The 26,495-nt window shown below is 35.6% G+C and overlaps 2 protein-coding genes across 3 annotated transcripts in view; one reads left to right on the top strand and one right to left on the bottom strand.

Annotated features, from left to right (window-relative positions):
- The window catches only part of DCLRE1A (DNA cross-link repair 1A), a 22,289-nt gene extending 8,774 nt beyond the window's left edge, over positions 1-13,515 (bottom strand). Inside the window, exons 1-8 of one of the 2 annotated variants that reach the window (XM_011359266.2) lie at positions 13,439-13,515; positions 11,877-12,948; positions 8,254-9,945; positions 6,650-6,783; positions 5,480-5,598; positions 2,704-2,844; positions 1,096-1,241; positions 154-308 (exon numbers count right to left, since the gene is read on the bottom strand). In XM_011359266.2, coding sequence (XP_011357568.1) covers positions 154-308; positions 1,096-1,241; positions 2,704-2,844; positions 5,480-5,598; positions 6,650-6,783; positions 8,254-9,945; positions 11,877-12,351 — 2,862 coding nt within the window. In that variant the 5' untranslated portion in view covers positions 12,352-12,948; positions 13,439-13,515. Of the gene's footprint in view, positions 1-153; positions 309-1,095; positions 1,242-2,703; positions 2,845-5,479; positions 5,599-6,649; positions 6,784-8,253; positions 9,946-11,876; positions 12,949-13,110; positions 13,259-13,438 lie in introns of those variants that run through there. The other variant, XM_011359265.2, reaches the window with a different exon arrangement.
- A 74-nt stretch (positions 13,516-13,589) lies between these two features.
- Positions 13,590-26,495, top strand: part of NHLRC2 (NHL repeat containing 2) — a 56,529-nt gene continuing 43,623 nt past the window's right edge. The window contains exons 1-2 of the mRNA XM_011359321.2: positions 13,590-14,133; positions 17,046-17,198. Coding sequence (XP_011357623.1) covers positions 13,857-14,133; positions 17,046-17,198 — 430 coding nt within the window. The 5' untranslated portion in view covers positions 13,590-13,856. The remainder of the gene's footprint in view (positions 14,134-17,045; positions 17,199-26,495) is intronic.

Below are 26,495 nucleotides of genomic sequence, written 5' to 3'. Positions count from 1 at the left end.
CTTAAGAAATTTTCTAGGGCAAAGTTTACCATAGGTGATTTCGTTATAAATGAATTCCTCCATGTGAAATGCAGGTAAATGGCACTCTAGTTTACGATCATCAGATCACCTTTTCTAGTTCATCCTCAAAAGACATACCTCTTGAATGCTTACCTTAAAATTAATTTTCATCATTGGAAGAAGGTGAACCAGTGAACTGCACATGTCTGTAGTGATGAGGGAATTAATTTCTGGTATATTGAGGCACTGTAATGTTTTATATTTTTCTTTGGACATGCCCACTTTAGAACCTAAAACATCAGCAATGGCTGTAGGCAAAGGAAAAGGTTAAAAATAGTAAAATTACAGCTTATAAGAAAAATAATAAAATTACAACTTGAATTTTAAAATAAAGATTTACCAAATAAAAAGAAATTTAAAACATTTACATTGTCATAATATCACAAAAAGGCTGAATAATTTTGTTAGTTGACTGTGTGTAATAAATTGTGGGAAAACCAAGGAATTTATTTTTTAAAACCTAGTATTTAAAAACTGCAAAATATGTATAGAAAGGGGTAGAAGGATGGAAGAAACCAAATTTAGAGGAGTTAAAACCCTGGCTTCATCATTACATGTCTTAATGTTTGGCATCATGTGACCATAGTTAAGAAGAAATGGAAAATACTGTACAAAATAACACAAAACTATCTAGACAAACTATAGCTAACATATCCAAAAATCATTTAGGAACAAAAATGAAAAGTATTCTCTAAGAATTGACGGTTTTCATCAAAGAATGCAGTAATATAACTATGCACTAGTCATCTTTCAAAGTTTATTTAAATACTAATGTAGCGTGGGCATTTGCTCTATAAACATTTTGTAGGTATAAAGGCTGCCATAAACACACTTACCAAATGCTTCCATTAGGTTAAGCCTTTCAAAGTGTAAATGAATCAGACTGTATCAAATTTTCCTTCAACTTCGAAGGTAATATTGAATCATTTCAGGAAATAAATATCAAGTACAAGAATAGAGACTGACAGGGCTTTATGCAAAAAGAAGCTGATCTTTATAATATATTAATGTAAATTAGATACAGCTAACACCCACCTAGGAAGACTTTCTCTTTTCCAATAGAATAAGTGCCACAGACAACAAGAGTCCGTGGGTTTAGAGTTACAGCCTCAAAGGCAGTGTTGACGGCAAACTGGATCACCTCTTGCTGAGACGGAAAGGAGTATTCTGGGCTACAGTATCTGTAATATGGAAATGTGGTACTTTTTAAAAAGAGCAACAAGAAAGCCATAGCATTAAATTAGATGCTATTTTAGAAAATAAGCTTTAGCAATATTACACATAACAGCAGTATAATATACTTACACCACTGCAAGTTATCTCATTGCCTATGATTAAAATATTTACCAGCTATTGATAATTTATGATGGAAGTATGCATTTTCAGTATACTTTTTTTCACTGTTTCTTTTATCACCTTTGAATAAAAAAAACTGCCTTTTTTTCTTCAAGTATATTTCTAGCCAGCCAACTCTTTTAGCTGTGAATTATAAACCTCAATATCTTTTTTTAATTTTTTAAATCATTATCAAATAAAATACTATTAATAGGAATTATTTTTGGACTAAAGTCTAATATAGTAAAGAAAATTATTAAAATAATGAAACAAAACATGAATTTAGTGTAGTTTTAAGTCAGTTAACATTCGCATAGTTGTTCTCTTCTTAGGAGATATAGAAATATATATAGCATTACAGGAATATGACAAATCCAGTTGGGTCTACTTCAAAACAATAACACCCAATGAAAAACTAACCCTATATATAGAGACAACTTTATATATATTTGAAATGAAAATTAAGTGTTTTATCACTAAAAAAGTCATAAAGTACAAACACCAAAGAAATATTTTCCCAATTTTCAAAATTGTTTTGCTGGTCAGCCATCAGAATAGAGAAACAATTTTGTCCTTTCTCTTATAAAAACCCAAAGAAATTCAGAATTGTATACAGAATAGTACTAAGTAACAAGAAAAGGTTTTTTTTTTTAAAGAAAGAAAACTTATTTTCTTAATGTATCTAGTATTTAATATGTACATACAAAATGGAAAAATTAGCTAGTGTTAGCAAATTGGATGTGAAAAGACCATCTTTTACTAAAACATGCCATACAAACTCCCTTCTCCTTGAAACAGGCTGAAATAGGTAACATAATTTGTAACAAATTGCTGAGGTACTTTAATAATAAAAAAATTTTGGTTTATACCATTATGTTTATAGCACTTAGTAAGTCAAAGTTGTCACTTATGAATTACCTTTTTGAGAAAAGCGCAAACTCTGAATACTCTGAAATAGAATCGTATTTTGGCCTCAGTTTTCAGTTATACTTAATAGTTACAGATACCTTGAAAGGATAACCTTAAAAAGGTGATTTCCTAAAATCTGACCCCCAAATTTTCCTCCTTGTTTCAATAATAGGATTCTCAAACCATGTTTTCAAAAGGAAATTCAAAAAAAAAAAAATGAGCTATAGTCAGTTAAGACATGTAATCCCAACTTTGTCCTTAAGAAAATGAGTTTTTTTTCCAAACAGCATCCCTCTGATAAATAGCCTTGATTAGCTAAGCAAATGTTCCAATTATTCATAATACACAGGGCAAATGTTGTCATGGGAAAAAGCAGCACTCAAAGAAAGCCTCTCTTACGTGGTATCTAGGTAAAGCGTGTGGACTTTCTGGCCAGCAAGAAGAGAACGTTCCATGGTGGGATCTGCTCGGAAGTCTCCCGTGTGTAATGTGACATTACCATTAGGAAGATAAAAAAGGATCATGACGGCACCTGGACAGCTGAACACAAACATGTCAAAAATATTCTTAACACAGGCAAAGCAACGAAAGGAAGAGTACTTATTTCAATATCAAGTTAGTACACTTTATTAGCTGATCACAATGACAAAGCATTATACTATAGAAAATCTAGCACTTTAAGGAAATTTACATCATAAAAATTGGTGTGCTGGGATTAATTCAGTAGCCCTTTCCTGGGAATGTGTGCTCAAACAGCACACATTCCCAGGAAAGGCCTGTCTTTAAGACTAGCTCTTGGGAGATGAGTTCTGAGTGCTTGGAATATTCCGCTCATAAGAGTGCATTTTGCATGCCTGAGGCACTGGGCCATGTGTTACTAGTGTCATCAGGCAGTTTATGCTAACAATGTGATCTGTAGCGATTGCTTGTTTTTGCTGTAAGGAACTGGAGTCTAAGCAGCTTGAGGTCAGTCACGTGGTATTCCATGCATCCTTGACTGGTCCTCAATAAAAACCCTGAACAAGGCTCCAGTGAGCTTCCCTGACTGGCAACACTTCACGTGTTGTTACATGTTGTTGCTGAGAAAATTAAGCACGTCTGTGCCACTCCACTAGAAGAGGACACCTGGAAACTGTGCCTAGTTTCTCCTGGGTTCATTCCCATTTGCTTTTTCCCTTTGCTAATTTTAATCTGTAATAAGCTGTAACCACAAGTTTAACAGCTTTGCTGAGTCCCGTGAGTCCTCCTAGTGAACCACTGAGTTTAAAGATGGTCTTGGAGACCCCTGACACAATGGGGTTTGGAAATTACTGCCAAAGTACAAGGAACTTTAATTTGGAATTTTAAGAAAACACAAGAAATAATTACATTTGTAATAAAAACTGTCCCCTTACCTCCCTGTCCCAAAACTTCAGACCCTAATGATTTTCCTGGGAAATTCTATCACACATTTTAGGAAGAAATAATACCAATACCACATGACATCTTTCAGAAAATAGAGAAGGGCCGGTATTACCCTGAAATCAAAACTAGACAAAAGCAATATAAAAAATACAGACCAATACCCATCATGAAAAGGCATAAAATTCCTTAACAAAATATTAGCATATCAAATCCAACAAATTTTTTAAAAAAGAGTAATAACATGAAGACTGAGTGGGGTTTATCACAGCAATGCAAGGCTGGCTTAACATTAAAAAAGTCTATCATTGCAATTTACCATGTTAACATTATAAAGGAGAAAAATTATATAATCATCTCAATAGATACACTGAAAGCTTTTCTCCTTAAGATCAGGAGCAAGGCAGTATGTCTGCTCTCACCACTCCTACTCAACATGGTACTAAAGGTGTAAGCCTGTACAATAAAGGAGAGAGAAAAAAAATATCCCAAATGGAAAGTAAAAAGTAAAACAAAATTGTCTTTATTCACAGATGACGTGATCGTACATGTAGAAAAATTTTCAAGAATATACAAAAAACCTACAACTAATGAGCAAGTCTGGCAAGATCTCAGGATACGAAGTCAATAAACTAAAATCAATGGTACATCGAGAGTTCAGTGGATAAACAAACTGTAGTGTGTCCTTTACAAGAGATACTACTCGGTAATAAAAAGGAATACACTACTAATATACACAATGCATGAACGACTCTCAAAAACATGATAAGTAACAGAAACTGGACATAAAAGAGCAGATATTCTATGATTTCGTTTAGATGAATCCCTAAGAAAGACAAATCTAATCCATAGTGCTAAGAAATAGATCAGTGTTTTCCTGGGCCAGAGGACTGACTGAAAGAACACAGGAACATTTTGGAAAATGTTTCTATATTTTTATCATGGCAGGAATTACACGGGTGTGCACTTTTGTCAAAACACAGCAAACATTTAAAATGGGTCATTTATGTAAATTATACCTGAATAAAGTCGACCAAAAAAAAAAAAAAAAAATCAGAACGTGAGTTGTCCTAACCAGTGATTAAAAAAAGAAACAGCAGCAAAGTTAGCAGACGATAACTTCAAGGCAAACTGAAGAAAGATACTGGCCTAGATTTTAGGAATCCTAGATTTGTCTTAATTTGAATTCTCGAAGCATCTATGATTTCTAAGGTACATGAGGCTACCAGTCTATGAAAAGTAAAAAGCATAGTTGAAAGTTGCATTTTTGCAATGTGAATACTGATAGTACCTTAAATTTTTTAAAAAATGAGGGAAAGAGGAAAACCTGCATTTCCAAGAAAAAAATCTTCCAAGTCTTTAGTATCAAAGACTGAAGAATTACTTAAAGGGAAAAAGAAAATCCTCTGATATCTTAATGAAGTACAAGCTGCTAATTTATATGTGACATTAAAGGAAATGGTAAAAGGTTATCTCTTAAAAACAGCAGTAATATGTTAACGTATCTTTTTCTTTTTAAGGAGTCTCATGTCAAGCATAGTAATTTAAATTGGATTAAAAAAATGGGTTCGATAACAGAAGATCTCTACATTTACACTCTGATTCTGTAATTGGGTACACTATTTTTTTTTTCAAAAGGAGAAACATGTTTAACTCAAGTTTTAGGAAATATCAAGCCTATTCCAAGAAAAAAGTTCTTAAATAACCATGCTAACGTGTTTTCCTTTTGAATATTTAAAAAATAGGCTATTATTAAAATAACTTTAATACTTACTGATTGGCATCAAGCAAAACAACTTTGACACCATTCACTACACACTCAGTGTCCACTGGCAATGAATGGATATATTGTTCTTGCACATGAAGTTTGCTCTTCAACAAATTGCCAGTTATCTGCAAAACAGGACGTGCTTATCTTTGATCCAGCAAAATACTAAATATTTTATTTCCTATCTAGTTTAGAACCTAAGCATCTTAATCATCTCCCTGCTCTCCCACTTAATATTCAATGTAAACCCTCCAGAGTGCCAGGAAAAACTTCCTAAAATGACTGTCACGATTCTGCTTAAACACTGTCACCAGCTCTTACTCACCTATGAAAAGTCTATCCCTGGCATGACAAACAGTTCATGATCTGACCCCTGCAGGTTTACCTCCTGTTATTTCCTATGTCTTGTTTAGCCATTCTGAAATATCTGAAGTGGCTGCGATGGTTCTATTTCCCAGATGTCTGTGCCTTTATAACAAACTCTACTGTCTACTTGGAATGTTCTCCTCTCTTTCATCTGCCTGGTTCTGATATCAGACAGAGCTGTATTCAAATTCTGGCTCTGCCATTACTAGCTCCATGAGTTGGGGCATGTCACTTAACCTTTCCAAGCCTCAGTTGCTTGTAAAAAGGATAATTCAAGAATGCTGTGAAGATTTAATCAAATTCTAGCCAAAGCCCTTAGTGGTAGGCATTGAAATGTTCCCCTTTCAATAATCAGTTCACACTGTCTCATCATGAAGCCTTCTCTAACCTGACCTGGGATAGCGTAAAGCATTCCTTTCTCTCCCTTCTGGGCATTCTGTTCACTTTCCTATTACAATACTGATCCCATCCTGGTATTATTTATGAATGTGTTCCCTAAAGGCTGTAAGCTCCTTAGGTATTTTGCCTTGAATATTTTTTTACACACTCAATAAATGATTATTAAATGAAACTTAGGTTTTTTTTAGTACATTGTGAACTAGTTTATTGTTTCCATATAACAAAGCATATATTAAAAAAAACTATTGTAACAACTGACAATAACACATTTTAGAATCTCAATGTGGAATCTGTTTTCTCATACGTCTAGTAGAATGACAGATCTTATACTTTTAATGATTCTTTTTTAACCAAATTGCTTAGAAATTCATTGCATTCTATAAATTCAGAATTTGAAATACTAAAACTTACCTCACTACAATAAACAGGAAATGTGAAGTTTTTAGACAATCCAGCATAATGATCAGAATGAAAATGTGTGAGAAAATAGGCTGTACAACCTTCAACCAACCCATACTGAAAGGCATCAACTGTAAAGCTAGTTCCTGCAATGAAAACACCAACACAGCTGTTTGAGCAATAGCTAACAAAGTAAAAGATATCCAATTTGATGATAAATACTTAACCCTCTAACATCTTCACATTTCACCGCTAATTTAACTTTATAATTTAAAACTTATACTACGTTAATTCAGCAAAAGGTGATACTAGAGATGAAAATGAGTCTTGTCAGTTTCTACTAAATATCCCAGTATAGGCTTATTAAAAATGAATAACTATACAAAAAAGTCAAAATGCGAAGGTACAAAACGATTATATCTTTGTTTTATTTTGAATATGATTTCTTTGGATATTTTCCCGATACTTACTGGACCCCAAAATTCCTTTACTTCTGCAAAACAGCAAAGGAGAATGCTAACTTCTAAAAAGTGAATTCTCGGTGGGGTGATAGTGATATGCTTCTAAGGGGATAAAAAGGATTGAAGACTCAAAATATCTTACATATTACAATAGTTTGTGGCCCTCCAAAGGGCCACAGTACAGTAACAGATAAACAGTATATCAGTATTTCATTGCTGGGGGTGGCGGGATGGAGGAGAGGGAGGGAGGCAAGGAAAAAAAATGCCTAAAAAACAATCCCTAGAGAAGTAATAGTAATAATAAGGTTGAGCTATTCAAAAATGTATTCATGAAATATCCAAGTGTGCTGACTGTGACATGCAAGTAAAAGGCAAACCTTCGCAATTCTATTCAGATTTATCAACACATGGCATACCAATTCACTGAAAACACAGAAATTCAATCGGAACAATTATGAAAAACAAAACTAGTAGTATAATGTACATAAGTGCTTTCTCTAAATATTTTGAACAAATTATAGCTGTAGAACAGCAATAAAACACTCTTAAAAATCTTTCTGCAACCAAATGTATTTTGGCAGTTTTATTTTATATTCTTTTCAGAAGTTATTGGTTTAACAATAAAATTAATTTCACCACAGATTTTTCTACTAACTCATCTGTAAATGCACGAGAAACCACTATGAAAAGCCTGAAAAACTAAGTTATTCTATGATTTTAAAATGTCTGGCATTTATGACCTGTACAACCTGTGGCATTTTCCTTCTTTGAAGCTATTTAGTTCTTTGCATTTCTCTTAAGTGCTTAGAGACTGTCTTTTATTTGTTACTTACAGAGAGCCCTTCCTCTTTCTGTATTAAGCTGATGTTTACTAGTCTGTCAAATCTGTAATAGTTACATAAATAGTATAGTATCTTCCTTCCACATAGAATATATTTAATAAAATTTTACTGAATGGAGGGAAAACGATTAAATACATACACACACACACACACGCACACACACACACAAAATCTATGTTACAAGTCGATGAAGTATAAAAACAAAGGAAACAAAAAATTGTTTCATGTACAAACATACAACATGGGCAACGAACGTGAAATTCAAAAAAGTTCATTCTCTGTACATACATTAAGCATTGATATTTCAGCTTACCAGGTATTTTCTTATAGAATGGACATGTCCTTTTTCTCAATTCTCCTGCATTAGATGACTCTGGGATTTTCATGTTGCCTCTGTGCAGCCCGCCAGAAGCTGATTTTATGAAGACTTTCTCTTTACTTAAACGGACTCTTCCAGCTTCTGTCCTGTTACTGAGGTGATCTGTCTTCTGTGTTTCTTCCTGTAGTGAATCTGACTTTTTACGTCTCTTTCTTTGCCACTGTAACCTTTTACTAGGAAGTTCCACAGATTGCCAATTCTCATGTAAACTCTTTGCATCAAGTTCTAAATCACTTAGAGATTTTTCTGCTTTTCTCTTGCGCTGTCGGGACCTCCTTTCCTTAGGACTTACGACTGGATTTAAGTCCATCCCTTCTAATGCACTTTCCCTCATCGATTTCTCTTCTTTTCTTTTGGGTGGTAGACCAAAATACACACCTATATCCATTTGCTTCATTACCTTGGTAGAAGGTTGTGTTACATTACACTTAGGACCAGATGGCAACATTTTCAAAGACTTTGCAGCAGTAGGTGTGCTAGAAAATGTTTCTGCATTTAAAACCATAGCTTTACTGTCTAGCATACCATCTAATGGCTTTCTGCAAGAACATACTAAGCTGGTACTGTTCTTAGCACTGAAGTTCTTACTTGATAATTCTCTAACTTTACTTTGGGTTGGATGGAAAGAATGACACCCTCCTCCCTGGCTTTCAAAAGATTTTGACAGTTCACTTTCAATTAACGGAAGAGAAATTTGATTATAAACAGCTGATTCTTCAGTTACCTGTTTCTGTTTACTTGACAGAGATAAGTGAAATTCTGGCTCATCAGCTTTTGCTTTAGTGGCTTGATAACTAGAAGCAAGCTCCCCTGCTAATGCAGGTGGAAACAATAAAAAATTATCATCGGTATTTGCTAGATCATGATGCAAAATAATACCCTCATTTTGGAAAATAAGTTGAGACGGATCATTTAGAGTTTTGTTTTTATACAATTCTTCATTGTATTTATCTTGAGTTAAGAAGCTATTCACTTTGGGGCAGCTCTCCTCCTGGTCCTTCAGTAAGGGACCATGGAATTTTTTAAACAAACTACAGCTGTTGTCATCTTCCTCTAGGCTGCCATCTTTAGAGTTTTCTGTAAAAAATAGTTCAGGTTGTGAATCATCCAGCTTTCCATTTATATCGTAAGTTTCGTCATCACTTTGAAGTGGAGAATAGGAGATATCACAGTCGCTAAAATCATTCTTTGGCAATGGCAAATTTATGTGTTCTGAATTGTTTTGGCTATCTAATTCTTCAGCAAGAGGCAAACCAATTCCTACCAGTTTGTTATTATTTACACATTGCACAAATTGTGGAGCTTGTTGGGATGTTTGGATATTTGTTGAAAAGGAAATTGTTTTATTGCTTTCAGTTGGAGACTGAGATTTTCTCAGACACTGTGTCATCATCAAGGGATCAGTTGAAACATGTTTTAAGTTCTCAGTTTGTTTCTGATTCAGAGACCATCTTTCCTCAAGGTTACAAAGAAGGCCTGACTTAGTCTCACTATAACTACCAACTAACCCATGTGATGGACTGCTAATAGGACTATTACTAGCCCTGCTTTGAGCAAGCAGGAGGTGAGTGTATCTCTTGTAATGAGAAGGAATTGTTGAGGTACACAGAAGACCATCAGGACACTCTGAAAATTTTAATAAAGAAAAAGTATTATAGGATCAAACACAGACTAAGTTTTGACTGCATCAGCACTATACATTAATACATAAGCGGATAGTCATCAGCCCTACTTTGAGGCCTTAGGACAATAGCTATCTTTACACAAATCAAAAGGTCAGCATAAAATAACAGTAATCTAGTATGGTTTTTCAAGGTGCTAGTTATTATTTTTCAATCAAATACTCTTAAATTTCTTTTCAAATAATATTTTCTCAAAAAAATGTTTAAGACTAACACCTTTTTTTTCCCCCCTAAGCAACTCTCACAACTATGAGGTCCTTCAAAATCCACGTCATGCTTGCATTACGTATTTCTTACACACATACTACAAACCGACACCATCAGTTTCACTAGTTCACTATCGCTCAGACAATAAAGAATAAAGCAGACTGGTATGCTTCTCAAAGAACTATAGTTCTACCCCAATTTTTACCTTATCAAGCAACACAGATTATGACAATTGTAGTACCGAACTGGATTCCATTATTTAATATTCACACTGAATACAATAACAATAATAATCTTAATTATATCTGTTCATACCCTGGCCAATTTAGAGTCTGTTCTAAGATGTGAAATTCAATTTGCTAAATGTTAATAATAAGGTTTTAAGAATCTGGAAACCAAATCCCATCATATCATCATCGTTGAGAAATATTCTGTAAACCATCTTGGCATATTCCCTTGTATGTTCATTTTCAAGTTTATAAGAAAATGATCCCCCCCACCCCCCGCCAAAAAAAAGATGTTACATTAAATTAGAAGACTACATTGCTTAAAACTTAAAATCACGTCATAAAAGTATGTTATAGAGTTCAATTCAAGAAGAGTCCATCTGAGATTCTATTCAAAAGAGTACAGTCAGAAAAAAAAAAAAAAAGCAAAGAAAAATCTCTGATGTGGCTTTATCTATAAGACATTTCACCCTGAGGTGTTGACCATGGGACTCCAAATTCTATTTCTGGTTTTTAAGCCACTTAAAAGCAAATTACTAGCATTTGATGAAGCTTTCACTTGTTACACTTTTATAGAAAGGTTAATGCCAAATTTTAAAATAAGGTTTTTTTGCATCTTCATGCAGACCTTTAAAATGATAACTAGGTTAATAATAAAATGTCTTCTGAGTCATATTTAACATGAAAGCCATACTTAGTATTATTTTTATTTTACTGAATTTTAATTCTTTGAGATTTAAAAATCTATTTATGGTATATGTAAGTTTAAAATACACAAATCATCATGATCCATTCTCTGCATACTCCAAGTTGGATTTTTTACATTTTTAACATGACATTTATTATATATTTTAAAAGATAAAAAAACACGGCATTACTTTTGTTACAGACTGGCACATTTTTATTAAAATCTTAATAATCTAAGATTCTTTCTCAATACCTCCTACTGTGCATTAGTATGATGAATCTAACATAACCACATTTAGAGGACTGGACTATGTTCATAAGTCTCTAACTCCATTTCAAAAAAGAAAACAAAATGAGCAAGTTGTTTAACTTTCAAGAACCCACATCTATAAAATGTCAATACCACCTACACTGTGCAGTCTTTGTGACAGTCAAGTAAGTAAACAGAGCGAAAGTATCTAGGATGGTATGTGCTCAATTAACATTTATGAAAAATAACAGATGTTTGGAGACTTTCATGAAATAAAATGCATTTAAACTGTTTTCAAGTTTGCGACATTCTTTACAATTATACCATCAACTTATCTTTTTATCCTTCTCAAGGGTAAATGCATTCCTTGTTTGCCCCTAGGGTCATTTATACTTACAGTGTCTCATCTCTTTGGTTTATTGGCGTATTGCTTGTTTCACTGGACTGATAAGTCCCGCCTAATGCAGGTCTATTTAAAGACCACTATCTTTTTCGTAATCTTACCTGTTTCAGAGACCGGTGGAGAATCCAAACACTCAAAAACATGCCATCGAGGTGTTTGACCTAGCAATGAGGAAAAAGGCATCTGGCAGTTTGGACAGTACCCATCATAAACTGGACGTATCTTTGGAGATACTTTTTTGTTTCTGGGAGTCCTACAGTGCTTTCCTGGAGTGCCTTGGGACTGCTGGATACCATCTTCACAACTAGAATTCTGACTAGAAGCTACAGAAGGCTGACTACCTGTTTCTCTAAGACATATTTCAGGGTCCTTCGCCTTCTCTTCAGCTTCCACAATTCTTTTATTTCTCTTTCGTTTTGACCGTTTTTTCCCATCTATTGCTTTTTCAACAGATTTTGGAATATTCTCAGAGCAATTGTTTGGATGTATTGGTTTTAGTCTTCTTTTGGATTTGTATTCCCAAATGTCTTCTTCAGAAAAAGTATCTTCTAACATGGCAAAAATGATTTTTATCATTTAAGCACTAATCTTAATTAGAGAGTCCATTTCTCATAACAAAAATTTTTAATGGAATTATTTTGCTGACAAAAAGTAACGAAAATCTCACTAACCTGATGGGACTCTAAAGTGCTGGTAATAAATATACTGGCAAACTACAAACCTTATACCTGCTGTTCCATTTACACCACAATTAAAATTATGAGAACCTACCCAGGGGTAGCATCTAAGAAGTTTTCTATTGTGGCTACTATTTCATCCAGGTATCTTGGCCTTTTCCAGAATTTGATTCATAAGAATCATTTATACTTTGAAAATTAAGCTCTAAAGGGACTTTTAGAACGAGCTTTGTAAAATTGTTATAAAGCTCCTATCGGTTCAACTGGACAAGGTTCAAGTAACTCACAAATCCATCGGTCCCTGGGCAACTGACTCAGCAGGTACAAACACTGAATGGCTACCATAGTTTGCTAATTAACATTAGTCATTCCATAATCAAATAAGTGTGTGTTTCGTAATAAACGTTAATTGCCCTTATCAATGCCTCGTAGATATTCAACAAACTTCAGTTTCCTGGGTACTCCACCATCTTGCTTCGGCAGCAACGAACAAACACTGCACAATAAACAAATAAAACTGAAATATGTGAAGTCGTGCCTGCACTGAGGCCAGCCACACTCTTAACTCTAGCCCTCCCTCCACCAGCCCGATGCCTCCAGGGGCTCTACCTTCACCTTGGACCCAGGAGGGTGCAAAGTAAAGTGAGCGGGGCCTTACCATCTCCAGGGCAGGGAGCGAAGGAACTGCTAGCACAGCCCGCTCCATAAAAGCAATCACGGCCTTTCCCTCCTGGTGACAGAGGCGCGCCCTCAGGGATCCCCGCCGCCCACCTGCCACCACCATCCCCCTCCCCCAGCAGCTCCAGCTGCGTCCGCTCCCCTTCGCACCCCCTCCCCCCTGTTCGGCTGACAGTCTATTCGCGCCCGCACTTTCAGTACTGCAGAGCTACGAAATATTGCTTTTGTGTGTAAGCCAAAACCATCTACCGATCCCTCTCAACTTTTAATAAAAAACCCCTCCCCAGAGGATATCCCAGCTCCATTACCTTTCCTGTCTTGGCGGGAACTGCTTCCCCGCCGCCAATGCTGTGTCGAATCGGCTGGTCCCGGTCTAAGAGTCGGACTTTAAAAAAAATGAAAAAATTGAGCCCCCCCTTTTTTTTGTCCCATGGATTCATTTTTTTGTTCTAAAGTCCGCTAATTTTCAAAGTGAAAGGTGGGGAATGATTCTCTCTGAGCTTTTAGAACGCTAACCCAGGGGGCTTTTTGTGTTGAATCTGGCGTTCTGAATGTCCAGCCTCAGCTGCGGCGAGAAGATCTAGAAGGGGCGGGGCGGTTTGGAGCGGTAGTTTAATTAGGCGCCCGGGAATTGCAGCGGTTTGCAGTCCTTTAGCACTTGAATGCACACTTACAGAAGGAAAAAGGGTCCTTAGTGTGGTTTGGGGCTGGTGGGGAGTAAGGTGAATGTGCCGTTGTGGAACCAAAGCACAGGAAGCGCTTCCTCTCATCCCCAAGGAGCCTATCCCGCGGGCCGCGGCCGCCTCTGGACGGTCCGGAGAGAACATGGCGGCCCCCGGAGCCCGGAGCTGCAGCCTCTCGGGCCTGCTCCCGGCTCAGACCTCGCTGGAGTACGCTCTGCTCGACGCCGTCACCCAGGAGGAGAAGAATAACCTGGTCTACCAATATCTGCAGAAGGTGGACGGCTGGGAGCAGGACTTGTTAGTGCCCGAGTTTCCGGAAGGTGAGGGCATGGCTTCGCGGCGGGGACCCCTCCCGGAACCGCCCCTTCCTCGGGGACGGCGCCCTCCCCGAAGCGGTGGGCGAGGCGGGGTGGCGCCGCTACTACCGAGCCTGGCGCGTTGCCCGACCCCAGCTGCGGCTGGGGGGCTCTGCCATGCCCAGGTGTCCGGAAGCGGCGGCAGACGGTGGGTTTCTGGAAGGCGGAGCCCTGCATATTCGTCCCTGTGACCTGAGCCCCGCCCGTGTCTTAGGTTAACATTCCATGGATGTTTAGTGACCCGGGTTGTCAATGACTAAAATGTCCATGCCACCCTGCCTTTTCTTTTTCAGTCTCAGTATCCTCATCTTTCTGCATCATCCTAGTAGCTAGCATTTACTGATCACTTCTTATGTGATACACAGTTCTAAACACTTAAGAGTGTTAACTTATTTAATCTTCCCTACAACCTACTGAGGTGCTCTTAGTCCTGTTTTACGCTTCAGGAAACTGAGGCACAGGAGGTTAAGTAATTTGCCAAGGGCCTACCAACTAATATCTGCCAGAATTGGATTGTAGAGACCCCAGATTGCTCGATTTCTTAGTTGTATCACACTTCCCTGTTCCAAGTCGTGAAACTTGTAATTTTAAAAATCTGAATCAGTTGTGACCTATCTCCAAGGTTTGAATCGCGGCTCTGTGAGTGTTTGGAACGTGAGGGAATTAATATTTCCAGTAGTGCATTTTGTGAAGCACATCTTCCTATAGTAAATGAAACCCTACTTTACCTTCTTTGGTTGGGACTGTCATTGTTTTGCCTGGTGGTGTTGGCTTGTCTCCTGGCATGACACTGAAACCACATGTATAGTTAATTGGTTGGATGTGGCAGGGTTCAGTATCTCATGGGAGGTATATCGGAACTTTACCTCTGACAACAGTCTGGTGTGTCTTTCCAAACCTTTTTTCTTCCACCTTGAAAAGTGTTTATTTTTCTCTGTTATTCTATACCGGATTTGAAATATTGCAGAATTCTTCCAGAAGAATTGGGTGCATGAGTACTTATCCCGTCAAAGAAACTTTAAAAGATTATATACATGTACATACTTTTAAAAACCTTTGTGAGAAGTTAGTTGTATAGTACACTGTTATAAAAGAGCAGGCCATCAACTAGGATTTAGGCCAGTGTTTTTATTTTCTTGTTTGTATTTACAGTGAGTATTTTATTACCATGAGATTTGACCCCTACGACTGCTAAATAATGTAACAAAATAGTCAGGCTTCGTATTTGACAATCAAATTTTCTGGTAGATCTGTTTATTGAGAACAGAATACTAGAGACGTGTTTTTTCTTGGTTTCTTTATTAGCAAACTAATCAAGAAGTCATATCATAACTATCTCAGAAACAGTATGCTTATTTTATTTCTTAAAAGAAGCACATTTATAGGAAACGGTGTGGTATAATGGATGGATTCAGAGACCTGAGATTAAATCCCAGTTACTCCTTTTGTTAACTGCGAGATTTTGAGCAAGTTACTTGATTTCTCCACACCTACTTTGCTCACTTATAAAAATGAGTATGAGTTTTTTGTAAGAATGAGTATTTACTTTTCAGATTTATTATGTGCATTGGAGGTAGTATATCTAAAGTTCTTAGTTCATAGGCGAGTTCAGTTAATATTAGCAGCTTTTTAAATTATATTCATTGTCATTATTATAAAATTTATTATTATTAAGCCTGATAAGCACCTAATAACTGGCATGTAATAATATTTTCCCTACCCCCTCCTCCAATCTAAGTCACTGTTGACTATTTATAGAAAATAAACTTAAAAGACAGATTCATAAATATTTTGCAATTAGGGTGTAAAATAGAAAATTTGAAGTTTTATATGATCACTTGACCTGGTATACAATTAACACTTTAATAAAATGGATAGTTAAGAGATCACTGTACCCTAAAACTTCACTACATTGGATTAAATGGCAGAAATATTAGTTTGATTTGCAGATTTTTTTGGAATTTTGTTAAAATTGAGTAACTCCAGTTACTATTATTAGTCATTAGCTGTTATTCACTTGTTCTACGCAACTCTGGCTTTCAGTTTCTAAAATATTTCTGAATACCTGCTCCAGTGTATGATGAAATATTGTATGTTAACTATACTTTTTTAAGAAGGCATAATTGTTTTAGTAGCTGCATTTATTTACCTATAAGCAACAAATTCATTATCCTTGTTTTCTTAAAGATGCTATACTTTTAATAAAGTTTAACAAAATCTTCATAGTACATAGTTAAAATTGTAAATCATGGTCAAGTAATTATAAAATCTAATTTGCAAAAGAACAGATTAATGAGATTTTATTTTTCTTTGGAGGAAAGGAAACATCTTTCATCAATATTAATGTCGCTTCTGTGAAATCTATAATAACAGTGTATTTTGCTTACCTTTGTATTTAAAATATTTTGTATTTAAGATCTCATTCAAATCCAGAGCATTTCTGCTCTTTGTCTTATGAAGTTGGCTTAGGTATTTTGTATGTTTATACTTTATTTTGCCATTTTGCTCTATTTTGATATTTAGTTATGTCTTGCTATTTCTTAAGGTTGACCTTCATTCTCAGTAGCCCATTTGTACCTAATTGTGTACTTAGGCCCTCTTAATATTTGATATTTCCTTTTTTTTTTTTTTTTTTACGTAAATATGTTGACCTTACTTCCTTTCACACACAGATTGTAACACTATTTCTGAAAGAAATTGGTAGTTTTCTCGCTATATTTCTAGACGCCCACTATAGCCATTTCCCCTTGTTCTCCTAACCCACTCCCTGCACCTGTCCTCTCCTTGGAAATAATAGTGGTTCACATTTTAGTGGAAAGTTTTAGATAAATTGCCTTTTCCTTTACTCATGATAATTTACTTTGTGTAACTTTCAGGGTTAGAATGGCTGAACACAGAAGAGCCTATTTCTGTCTACAAGAATCTATGTGGAAAAGTGATCATCCTTGATTTCTTCACCTATTGCTGCATAAATTGTATTCACCTACTGCCTGATCTCCATGCCTTAGAAGACACCTACTCTGATAAAGGTATCTGCCCTTTAATTGGTTTCTAACAGACTGCCCTGGCATGGGCACTGGAAGAGTAGCTGATTCATTTGCTTCATAGGAGAATGAATATTTGGTAAGACTTCAATAATTCTAAAAGTAATTTCTAATCTATGAAGATTCTATCTGCCTTTTTGTAAAGGGGTAAGTTTAGTGGTACTGACTTGCCTTCCTAAAGAAATAGCATTTAGTATATGTTTTTCTGTAAGGGTAAGGACATAATTTACTTTTTTCATAATCAAGTATTTTTAAAAGGTCATTTTGTATATATCTAGACTTACCTAAATTTATTCTATGAAAATTGAAACTGACTAATTTTATACTCTTCTCACTGAAATAAAGGTTTAAGTTTTAAAGTTCTTATTAGAAAATGTGATTAGGCTTCCTTTAATTTCGAATGACATGAGCAGTATTGGAATGTAAAATATAACGGCTTTCCTTTGACCCTGCGCTATGAAAAAATGATTTATAAAGGTTAATGTCTTCCAAAGCACATTAGGAAATCCTCTTTTACGGTATTGCAAACTCTGAAGCTGTAAGACATTATACTTAGTATTTACTTTAGAAATTTGATTTTTTTTTTCAGATAATTTTTTTCTCATTTTCTAAGAAGAGAATTGGGTAAATGAAACTAAAGATTCTATTTGATTAGGTTTAAATTAATAGAAGCTCTACTCTAGGTATGGATAAAAAGGTGAGAGGGTCACTGATCTTGTGAGAATAAACATTTTTGTAGCACATCGTGACAAACAAAAAACAAACTTTTCTACATACAAATAAACTTCTGAAAAGTAAAATACTTTGTAAGTGGTCTTAACATTGTAATCTCAAAAAAACATTACTTCAATAATATGCTATTATATGAAAATGCTGATAACTTAAAAGGTTTTTATGTTGCTCAGAAGCTAAGTTTAGTTCATAGTGACAAAAGCAAGCTTACCCAGATATTATCACATGAAAGTTCATTAAGCTGTCACTAAATTCATTTGCTTTTTTGGAGCTAAGTGTCTGGTCTTGTTACTATCTGATATGTTTCTGAACGTATTTGCAGCAATGCTAATAGTTCTTGAAGTGACATTCAGCAGCCTATTTTAAATTCCTTGGATTGTTCAGTTCATCTTATCAGTCAGTAAGCCAGGATTGCTCAGCTCTGTGGGGAAGTGCTTATTAATTAAAAAACACCCTGAAAGAGGTCCAGTGTAATACCTAGTCTCCTTCCTCTGTAAACAGCTTTTAAAGTCAGGTTTGTAATGGTGGCCAGTATCACTTTCACAGTATCATATGAGAAATTATAAATGCAGATGTTTAAAACAAAAAGTGAAAAGATACTGTGTTTAATAATAACTAATGATTCCATCTCCAAACATTTTTAAAGAATGTAGCTATGCCCTAAGGTTATTAATTCGTAACAATTTTGTACTTATTTATATTAAACTGAAGGTATCTGGTTTTTTTTTTCCTTTCCTATTTGAGAGTTCCTAAATTTTTTTTTACCTTTCCATGCTGGATTCATTAATGGTATGTTATAAACAAACTTAGCACAATAACTTATCTAAGGAAAAACACTGTTGTCCTTAGTTGTAAGAAAACAACTATTAGGAAAACTTGGTATATTTTAAAATGTGATTGCTGTGTGTGTGTGTGTGTGTGTGTGTGTGTGTGTGTGTGTGTGTGTGTGTGTGTGTGTGTGTGTGTGTGTATGTTAGTGTATAATTAAATCAGACTTTTAAACACCTACATCCCACAACACCAGTGAGTACATGCTGGTATTTGTATTATGTAGTATATACTATTTTTCTGTTTTATGCTTTATTAAAACTTAGAAAAATGCATTTTAAATTTTATAGTGAATCTAAACTTTATAATGCCTCAATATAGCATTTCATTTTGTGTCAGGATTCCCAAAACCATCACCAGGTTCAATAATTCTTTAGGAGGACTCACGGATTCAGCATGTAGTTGCGCTCATGACTGTATTTATAGCAAAAAGATAAAGCAGAATCGGAAAAGACGTATAGGGCTAAGTCTAGGGGAGAACAGACGCAAGTTTCCAGAGTCCTCTCTCAGTGGAGTCTCACAAGACGGTTTAACTCCCTTGGCAAGGAGTTGTAACAACATATTTGAGATGCTGCCAACCAGGGACGCTCATTGGAGACTGCCCAAGGTTTTTATTGGGGGCTGGCCACATAGGCAGCTTCTGCCTGCCTCCAAGTACCAAAATTCCTAGACTCCCAGAAGGAAAGCAAGTGTTCAGCATAAACCACAGTATTTATACAAACAGTTTAGGCATAGTGAGCCCCTCTTATCAGTTACGGGAATGGAAGGGACCCTCCTGAAATCCAGGCAAGGGCCAGCCTTACTGAAAGCAGAGCCTTTGAAAGAACAGCAGCAAGGCCTGCTATGTTAACTCTTTTCTGCAGACACTGTTTTCTTTTTACAGCAGGCCATATATTTTTTATTCTGTGTGCTTAAAGTATGAAGAAAATATTGGCCAATTTATGGCAGACTTTCAGAGTGTTTCATGTAGATCCAGGGTAATGTCAGTTTTTGAATTTCTAAAAGATTTTCAAATTTTCTTCTGATCTCTGCTTCAGTGATTTTGATCCTTTAATTTCATGTTTCCATTGTTCTTCTATAAAGTCTAAAATCCTACATCTCCACACTCTTCTTCCCCACTCCCTTCTTCTCTTCCCGAGGGTGTTCTCGCCTCCCTAGCCTGCCTCAGTTTCTCAGTGTCCTTGTTCCTTTTGCTTGAAGGCCCTGACACATGGTGTTCTCTCTGCCTGGAATGACCCCATCCTTTCTTGCCTAGTAAAGTCGTGCCTGTCTTTTAGATCTCAATATCTGTTTATAGTTTTTGTAACATGTGGAACTCCTCACATATTTTCAGTCTTTGCGTTTAACTAAGTTATTATAGTGCCTATGATTAAACTATACTTTCTATTGTATACTATATTATATACATATTGTATATATTACTATATACAGTTGTAATTCAGTACAGTTAGCTATAACTCTGAAATTTAAGACCTCTGAAGCTTTTAAAATGATTTTTAAAGTTATTACTAATCTCTTGGAAGCAGTTACTCTTTTTATATGGTTTCTCCTTTCTGCATTTCCTTCCTTCATTTTCCCTCTCCCCTTCCCCATCTTTCTCTTTTCTCCATCTTCTCCCTCTTTCTTTTCTTTCGTCATTATTTAATTTAAAATTGAACAGTTTTGATCCTTGTGTTGGCAAAAGAGTCATAAAGTGAAGCATCTTTTACATTTTACTTTTTATTGTGTATGATTAATAGAAAAACAAATATTTTAAGAAAAATCTATACTTACTTTAAAGTTCTTAACTGAGAAAATGGGAGGCATTGTTATTTGACTGTTGTCTTTGTATGAAGATCAATATATTCTATTTAGACAATGATATGGTTTATATTGTCAACGTAAGAACAACCCAACATGCAGAGAATTTTTATGAGTTTATTTGAGCCAAACTGATGTCATGCTGGGAAGCAAGATCTCAAATATTCTAGAGAATGACAGTTTTGCAGTTCTTTTTATACATTTGCAGTTAAGGAGGGAACATAGCAAAGTTTACATTAAGGTGGGAGAAAGCAAAGCAGGGAAATCTTTATGACTGGATTACAAGATCATGTGTTCCATTGAGGGTGGTTATGGCTCTGAGGGGCCTGAAAAAGAAGATTACTCTGACATTTCAAAGGTATATTAACTAGATGCACAAGACCAGTGGGCAAGGCTGGCTTGAAGCAAAGAAACCTTTTTATAGGCCTGGGGCATGACTACCTACCATGACCTGCCCATTTGGGAATTTATGATCAGATCACCTTGTGAAGTTACTTTAGGTCACTGATTTATTACAGAGCCCCTTTTTCATTCACAGTATACTATACAAATATATAAATTTCTTTAGCATTTGTGTCCTGTCTATTCATTTATTTCCTACTATGTATTAGTGAATAGTAAAACATGCATAGTCCCTAAATAATAGGAATTACAGTCTAACGGAGAAGACTTATAATCAGATAATCACGCAAATATTTTTGTAATTTCTGATTAGTGCTGAGAAACAAAATTACAGGGTGCTATGAAAACAAATAATGGTGTTTACTGTAATCTGGAGAAATTAAAGAAAGCTTTCTTAAGAGTAAAATTGAGTTTGAGATATGTAAGTATGGCTTTACTAGCTGAGAAAGGGTAAAAGCATTCCAGGCCCAGGGACTAAGTGTCAAGGCCTTAAAGCAAGAGGAATAATGACGTTCTTGAGGGACTGAAGGAAAGCCAGGCCACTACAACACCCTGAAAGGGGGAAGAAGGATGTGGAGAAGATGCTGGAAAAATAAGACTCGGTTTTTATATTAAGAACAATGGAAAGCTAATGAAGGATTTTCTAGAAGAGGGTGACATGATCAAATTTTTGTTCATTAAAATGTTAGTCCAATTCCTGGGTGGGTAACTAACTGGTGGACAAGAATGGATGTAAGAGATATGTGACAAGGCCATTGTTGTGCTCTCTGTGAGACATGATAATAGCTTGAAACAAGTTATAGATGTTAAGATCAACAGGACTTGGTCCTGGATTAAATATGCGTGACGAGAGAGGGCTGCTTGGGTATTACAGAGACATCCTAGGTAGGTTTCTGGCTTGTGATGGTGTCATTCAGTGAAAGGAAACACTATAAAAAGGACAAGGTTGGAGGGAAAGGTCATGAATTTAGTTTGAAGTATCTGAGATTTGCACTTCATTTTCAATGAGATTTCCATTGCTCTTAAGGATAAAGATCTAAATCCTTACTGTGACTCAATAAGACTGACCCTATGTGTATGTTTGTTCTTACTTTGTTCCATGTTCCCCTTTATTCTCTGTGTTTTAGTCACTTTAGTCTTCAGTCTCTCTTTCACGTACCCTTTTTTGCATGTGTAGTTTTCTGTCTCTGGAATCTCCTCTATTGCTCTCTTCACCTAGGTGGCACCTTCTCATAGTTCAGATCTCACCTTAATCATCGTTCCTTCAAAGAAGTGTTGGGGTATGTTGATCAGAGTGAAAAAATATATATTATGTATAATATAATATGTATTATATATTACATATATAAAATACATACGGACTTGACTAATGGATTCTTATTTAATTCATTGAGTTATAAATCACCACTGTCACTATTTTGATTTTCAAATTGTCCCTATTTGACTAATGAGATCCCCTTCAGGCTATCATCTATATCCTTCTGACATGTCCTTATCATTCTTCGAGCACTTCCTTATTTGTCACAACAAAGTATTTCTAAGTTCATCATTTACTTTCCTGTTCCCACCCCTGAATTACCATTTCTCCAAGGAGCTCTCATTCCTTTCAGTATGGAGTATCGAGAAACCAAGATCTAGGCACTAGATGTACTCAATGCTACTGGGATGTCTTCGTTGCTAGTTCTTTCAACAATTACTTAGAGTAGCTTCTTCCATGAGGTTATATTACTCATTTTAAGTACAGCTAGACTAATTTGTTTCTCTTTGTATTTTTAGCCTTTCCCATTTTTGCTGATTTTGTTAGATTTTGAGTATGTAAAATTTTAACATGCTTCTAAAAGACGTAATTGATACAAAAAGTATAGTTTCATACACTCATCTCTTCTTCCTGTTCATATCTTCTCATTCATTCTTTCTTTCTTTTTTTTTTAATTTTACACAAAAGGTGACATAGTATAAATATTTTTTTTGCACTTCACTTTTTTATTCTGGCAGACATTCCATATAAAGAATTTCCTGATTATTTTTAATAACTGCATATTAGTATTTTGTGTGTGTGTGTGTGTGTGTGTGTGTGTGTACCATAATTTATTCAGCCTTTCTTCTATGTATTGGCCCTTTGGTCGTTTCCAGTATTTAGCAGTTATGAACAGTGAATAATCTTGTGAATATATTTTCGTGTTGCTGGTGGTATATCTTAGGGATAAATTCCTAGAAGTGGATTGCTGGGTCATAGTTAAATGCATATATAGTTTTGATAGTGCCAAAAATATGCATCAGGAGGGTTGACCAAGTTTGGATTCCTGCTAGTCGTTTGAGGGTGCCACGTCCCCACCACTCCTCTAATAAAATATGTTGACATATTTTTTAAATGTTTACTGACCTAAGAGGTGAGAAATGATATCTTAGTGTAGATTTAAACTGAATTTTTGAGTGGGGTTGAATATCTTTTCATATATTTATAGCTATTTATTATAAATGAAGTTTTGTCAAGCATCGTGTTCTCTAACTGGTTTTTGTTTAGGTATATAAAGACTATTGATTTTTTTGTGTTAATTTAATATTCTACTTCTTGAATCTTCTGTTATTTAGTTTAGTTTTATAACTGATCCTCTTGAGTGTCCTTAACATACTCTCATATTATCTGCAAAGAAAATCTCCAATTCTTCTATCTGTAATTGATTTCTCTTGTCCCATTTTTTCAGCTAATACCCCTCCCCCCAATTCATTGTTAAATAATACAGGAGACAGTGGGCATCTTTGCTTTGTTCCCTACCTTATTGGAAACACTTCTCATTTTCCTCTGTTAAGTAAGAGGCTGGTCTTAGGACTCAGTTATATTTATTTAATTAACAAGGTATCAAAGGACAGAACTTAAAATTATTTCTCAATAAATCTGACATCAAAAACAAAAATCAGCTACTTTCGGTTTGGAGAAGAATGAATGGCCACCTGATTTTTCATCTCCCCACTTGTCCTCTGCTCCCCTCCAAACATAAAAACAACAAAGAGTAAATAAAACCACACTTGATCCTGCATTCAGCAATACTAGGAGACAGAGATCATGGCCTTCAAGTTACCTGTAAGTTGAGAAATAAACAGAATTCCATTAAAGGTCCTGCTGCAAGCCTGCAGGTGCTAAGAACAGGGATGGAGGAGGCTTAAAATAGAATTAAAAAAATAGAATGGTTCAGAGATCTTTGGTGAAACACAGTAACCCCCTTACTTGCGGAAAGAGAAACTCCAACAGTAAATGCAAAATACTGAACACAGGTTTGTATAGAGTAGATCATAGTACTAGCTCTTGAAAAATTGAAGGATTCAGAATGGAAGCCTTAGAGAAGCATTGCTTGGGGAGGGAATCAGATATACAGTTGTGTGCTTTCCTTCAGAGAGTGTCTCCTGAAGAGAAAAAAGAAAAGAGGGAAAAGTTAAGGATCTTGCAGAAGCAAAGGCAAAATACACATCAACCACTCCTTCCAACAGTGCTATCCAAAAATGAAACTGCACAGAAAAAGGGAACCGTCAGAAGAGGGTGCTCTCAAACTGAGAGCCCTGTCCACAAAATGCATAGGAATAATGAAAAACAGAACATATCCACATAAACTGTTAAAGGATGGGAATGTATTTGAAGGTGAAATGTTGGTGAAAAGTCTCACTTAAAAAATGATCACGAAATTGACAACCATAACACAGTCTTTCATATTGAATTCCATATCCTCAAACATCATTTTATAATAATGAAAAAACAGCTGGAATCAGAAATTCAAAAACTGAGAACAAAAATGGATCAAAAAGAGAAAAAAAAGGAAGAAATGTGTTTATTGAACTCAGAAAAGAAATAGAAGAAAAAGGTAAGAATTATATCAAATGAAGACTAAATTACAAGGTGCCTAAGGGATAGTAAAAGCATATAAAAATGTAATAAGGAGCATTGAAGTAAATCAGGAGGAAAGCAAACATAGAAAATGAAAAAAATTAAAGAAGTAAAAAAGGTTAAAAATGAAATGATTGAATTGGAAGATAGCAGAAGAGGTCCAACATAAGACTACTTGGAGACTCTAAAAAGAAAATCAAAACCGACTATAACTAATATCTAAAATTAGAATCCAGGAGAATATTTCAAAAATAAAAGAAACTTTGAATATACATATTGAGATGTCCTTCCAGCTACCAGAGAAAATTGACCTAGAAAATCCCAAGAAGTATCCTAGTAAAACTATTACAGTTTGAAGATGTTTTTATAAAAAATCCTCAGGGCCTTCAGGAAAAACGGTGACTTTTAAAAAGTCATTTATGTCTTTTAAAAAGATGACTTTTAAAAATAACTAAAAAATTAGACTAGACAGACTTCACAAATGTGCAAAGCAAGGCAACAGTAGAACATTTTCAAGAATTAAGTAGAGAAGGTACAAACCAAGGATGTTATATCCAACCACCTGTCTTTTAAGAATCTCTTAGGGTTAGAGAAACGATTTTCATTATCCAAGAACTCAGAATACTGTGCATGTGTGAGTCTACTCTGTGGTAAATCTCTTTGAGGGAGAGCTGCTTCTAACCAGGGGTGACTAAGGAAACTCTCAGATAGATGGCTGAAGGTTTCATACGTGTATTTTAGAGCTAAGACCAAAAAGAGGTTGTAAAGTTTTGGTGTGTCAGGGTTTGATCAAAGAAGCAGAACCACTGAGAGTAATAGAAATAATAAAGGATTTCCTATAGGCACTTGACCTTATATAATTGTGGGAGCTGGTTAACTAGTCTACATGTGACTGTTACTTCTATGTCTAGTGTGTCAACTTGAAGTCAGGTCTGGCAGGTGAAAAGAAAAGATGGATATGAAGTAGGGGAGAGAAGGAGTAGTTGCAACCTGCAAACATTAACAGGAACCCACAGAAGCTTCAAATTTAATGAAGTGACCAGCAGAGTTAATTGGTGCCCTTTGTCATGGAGCTAAACACTCACCAGGTCTAGGAGTTAGAGAAGCCGAGGGAGGAGATCTGGCAGGAGCTGGTGCAGCTTTGGGGCCCAGCTGCTATCCCACACCAGTAAAGATAGGCAGCAGAAAATCTGCAAGGTGTGTGTGAACTGTAGTAGAGCCTAGTGCCCTGCACCTGTCTTCCAAGCTGATGCTTCCTTTTTTACCTTCCACTTCTTTCACAAAGTATCTCTTGTGGTCTAGGATAACCCATAACTCGGCAGGGAATTGAGTGCTGGAAAACTTCCAATTTAGCTAAATTGACGAAATATAAATCCATTACTCATGGGTAGAACAATAAAATCATGTATCTTGACAGAAATGGAATGCAACTAAAGAAAGATGGAAAGAAAAGGGAGAGAGAACAGGGAAATGAGTGTACCCATCTATGTAGCTATTGATTATTGTATAAGTAATAGGTGGGAGTTAAAAGATACCATTTAAAAGTGATAGACCAGATAGTAAAAGTTATGAAAAATGGAGATTATGTACTTCTATAATATGACAGAAAGTATTAATATAAAGAGAACTACTGGAACAAAAAT

This window comes from Pteropus vampyrus, unplaced genomic scaffold (assembly GCF_000151845.1).
Source record: "Pteropus vampyrus isolate Shadow unplaced genomic scaffold, Pvam_2.0 Scaffold46, whole genome shotgun sequence".
Lineage (NCBI taxonomy): Eukaryota > Metazoa > Chordata > Mammalia > Chiroptera > Pteropodidae > Pteropus > Pteropus vampyrus.
This window is presented reverse-complemented; position numbering and strand designations above follow the sequence as displayed.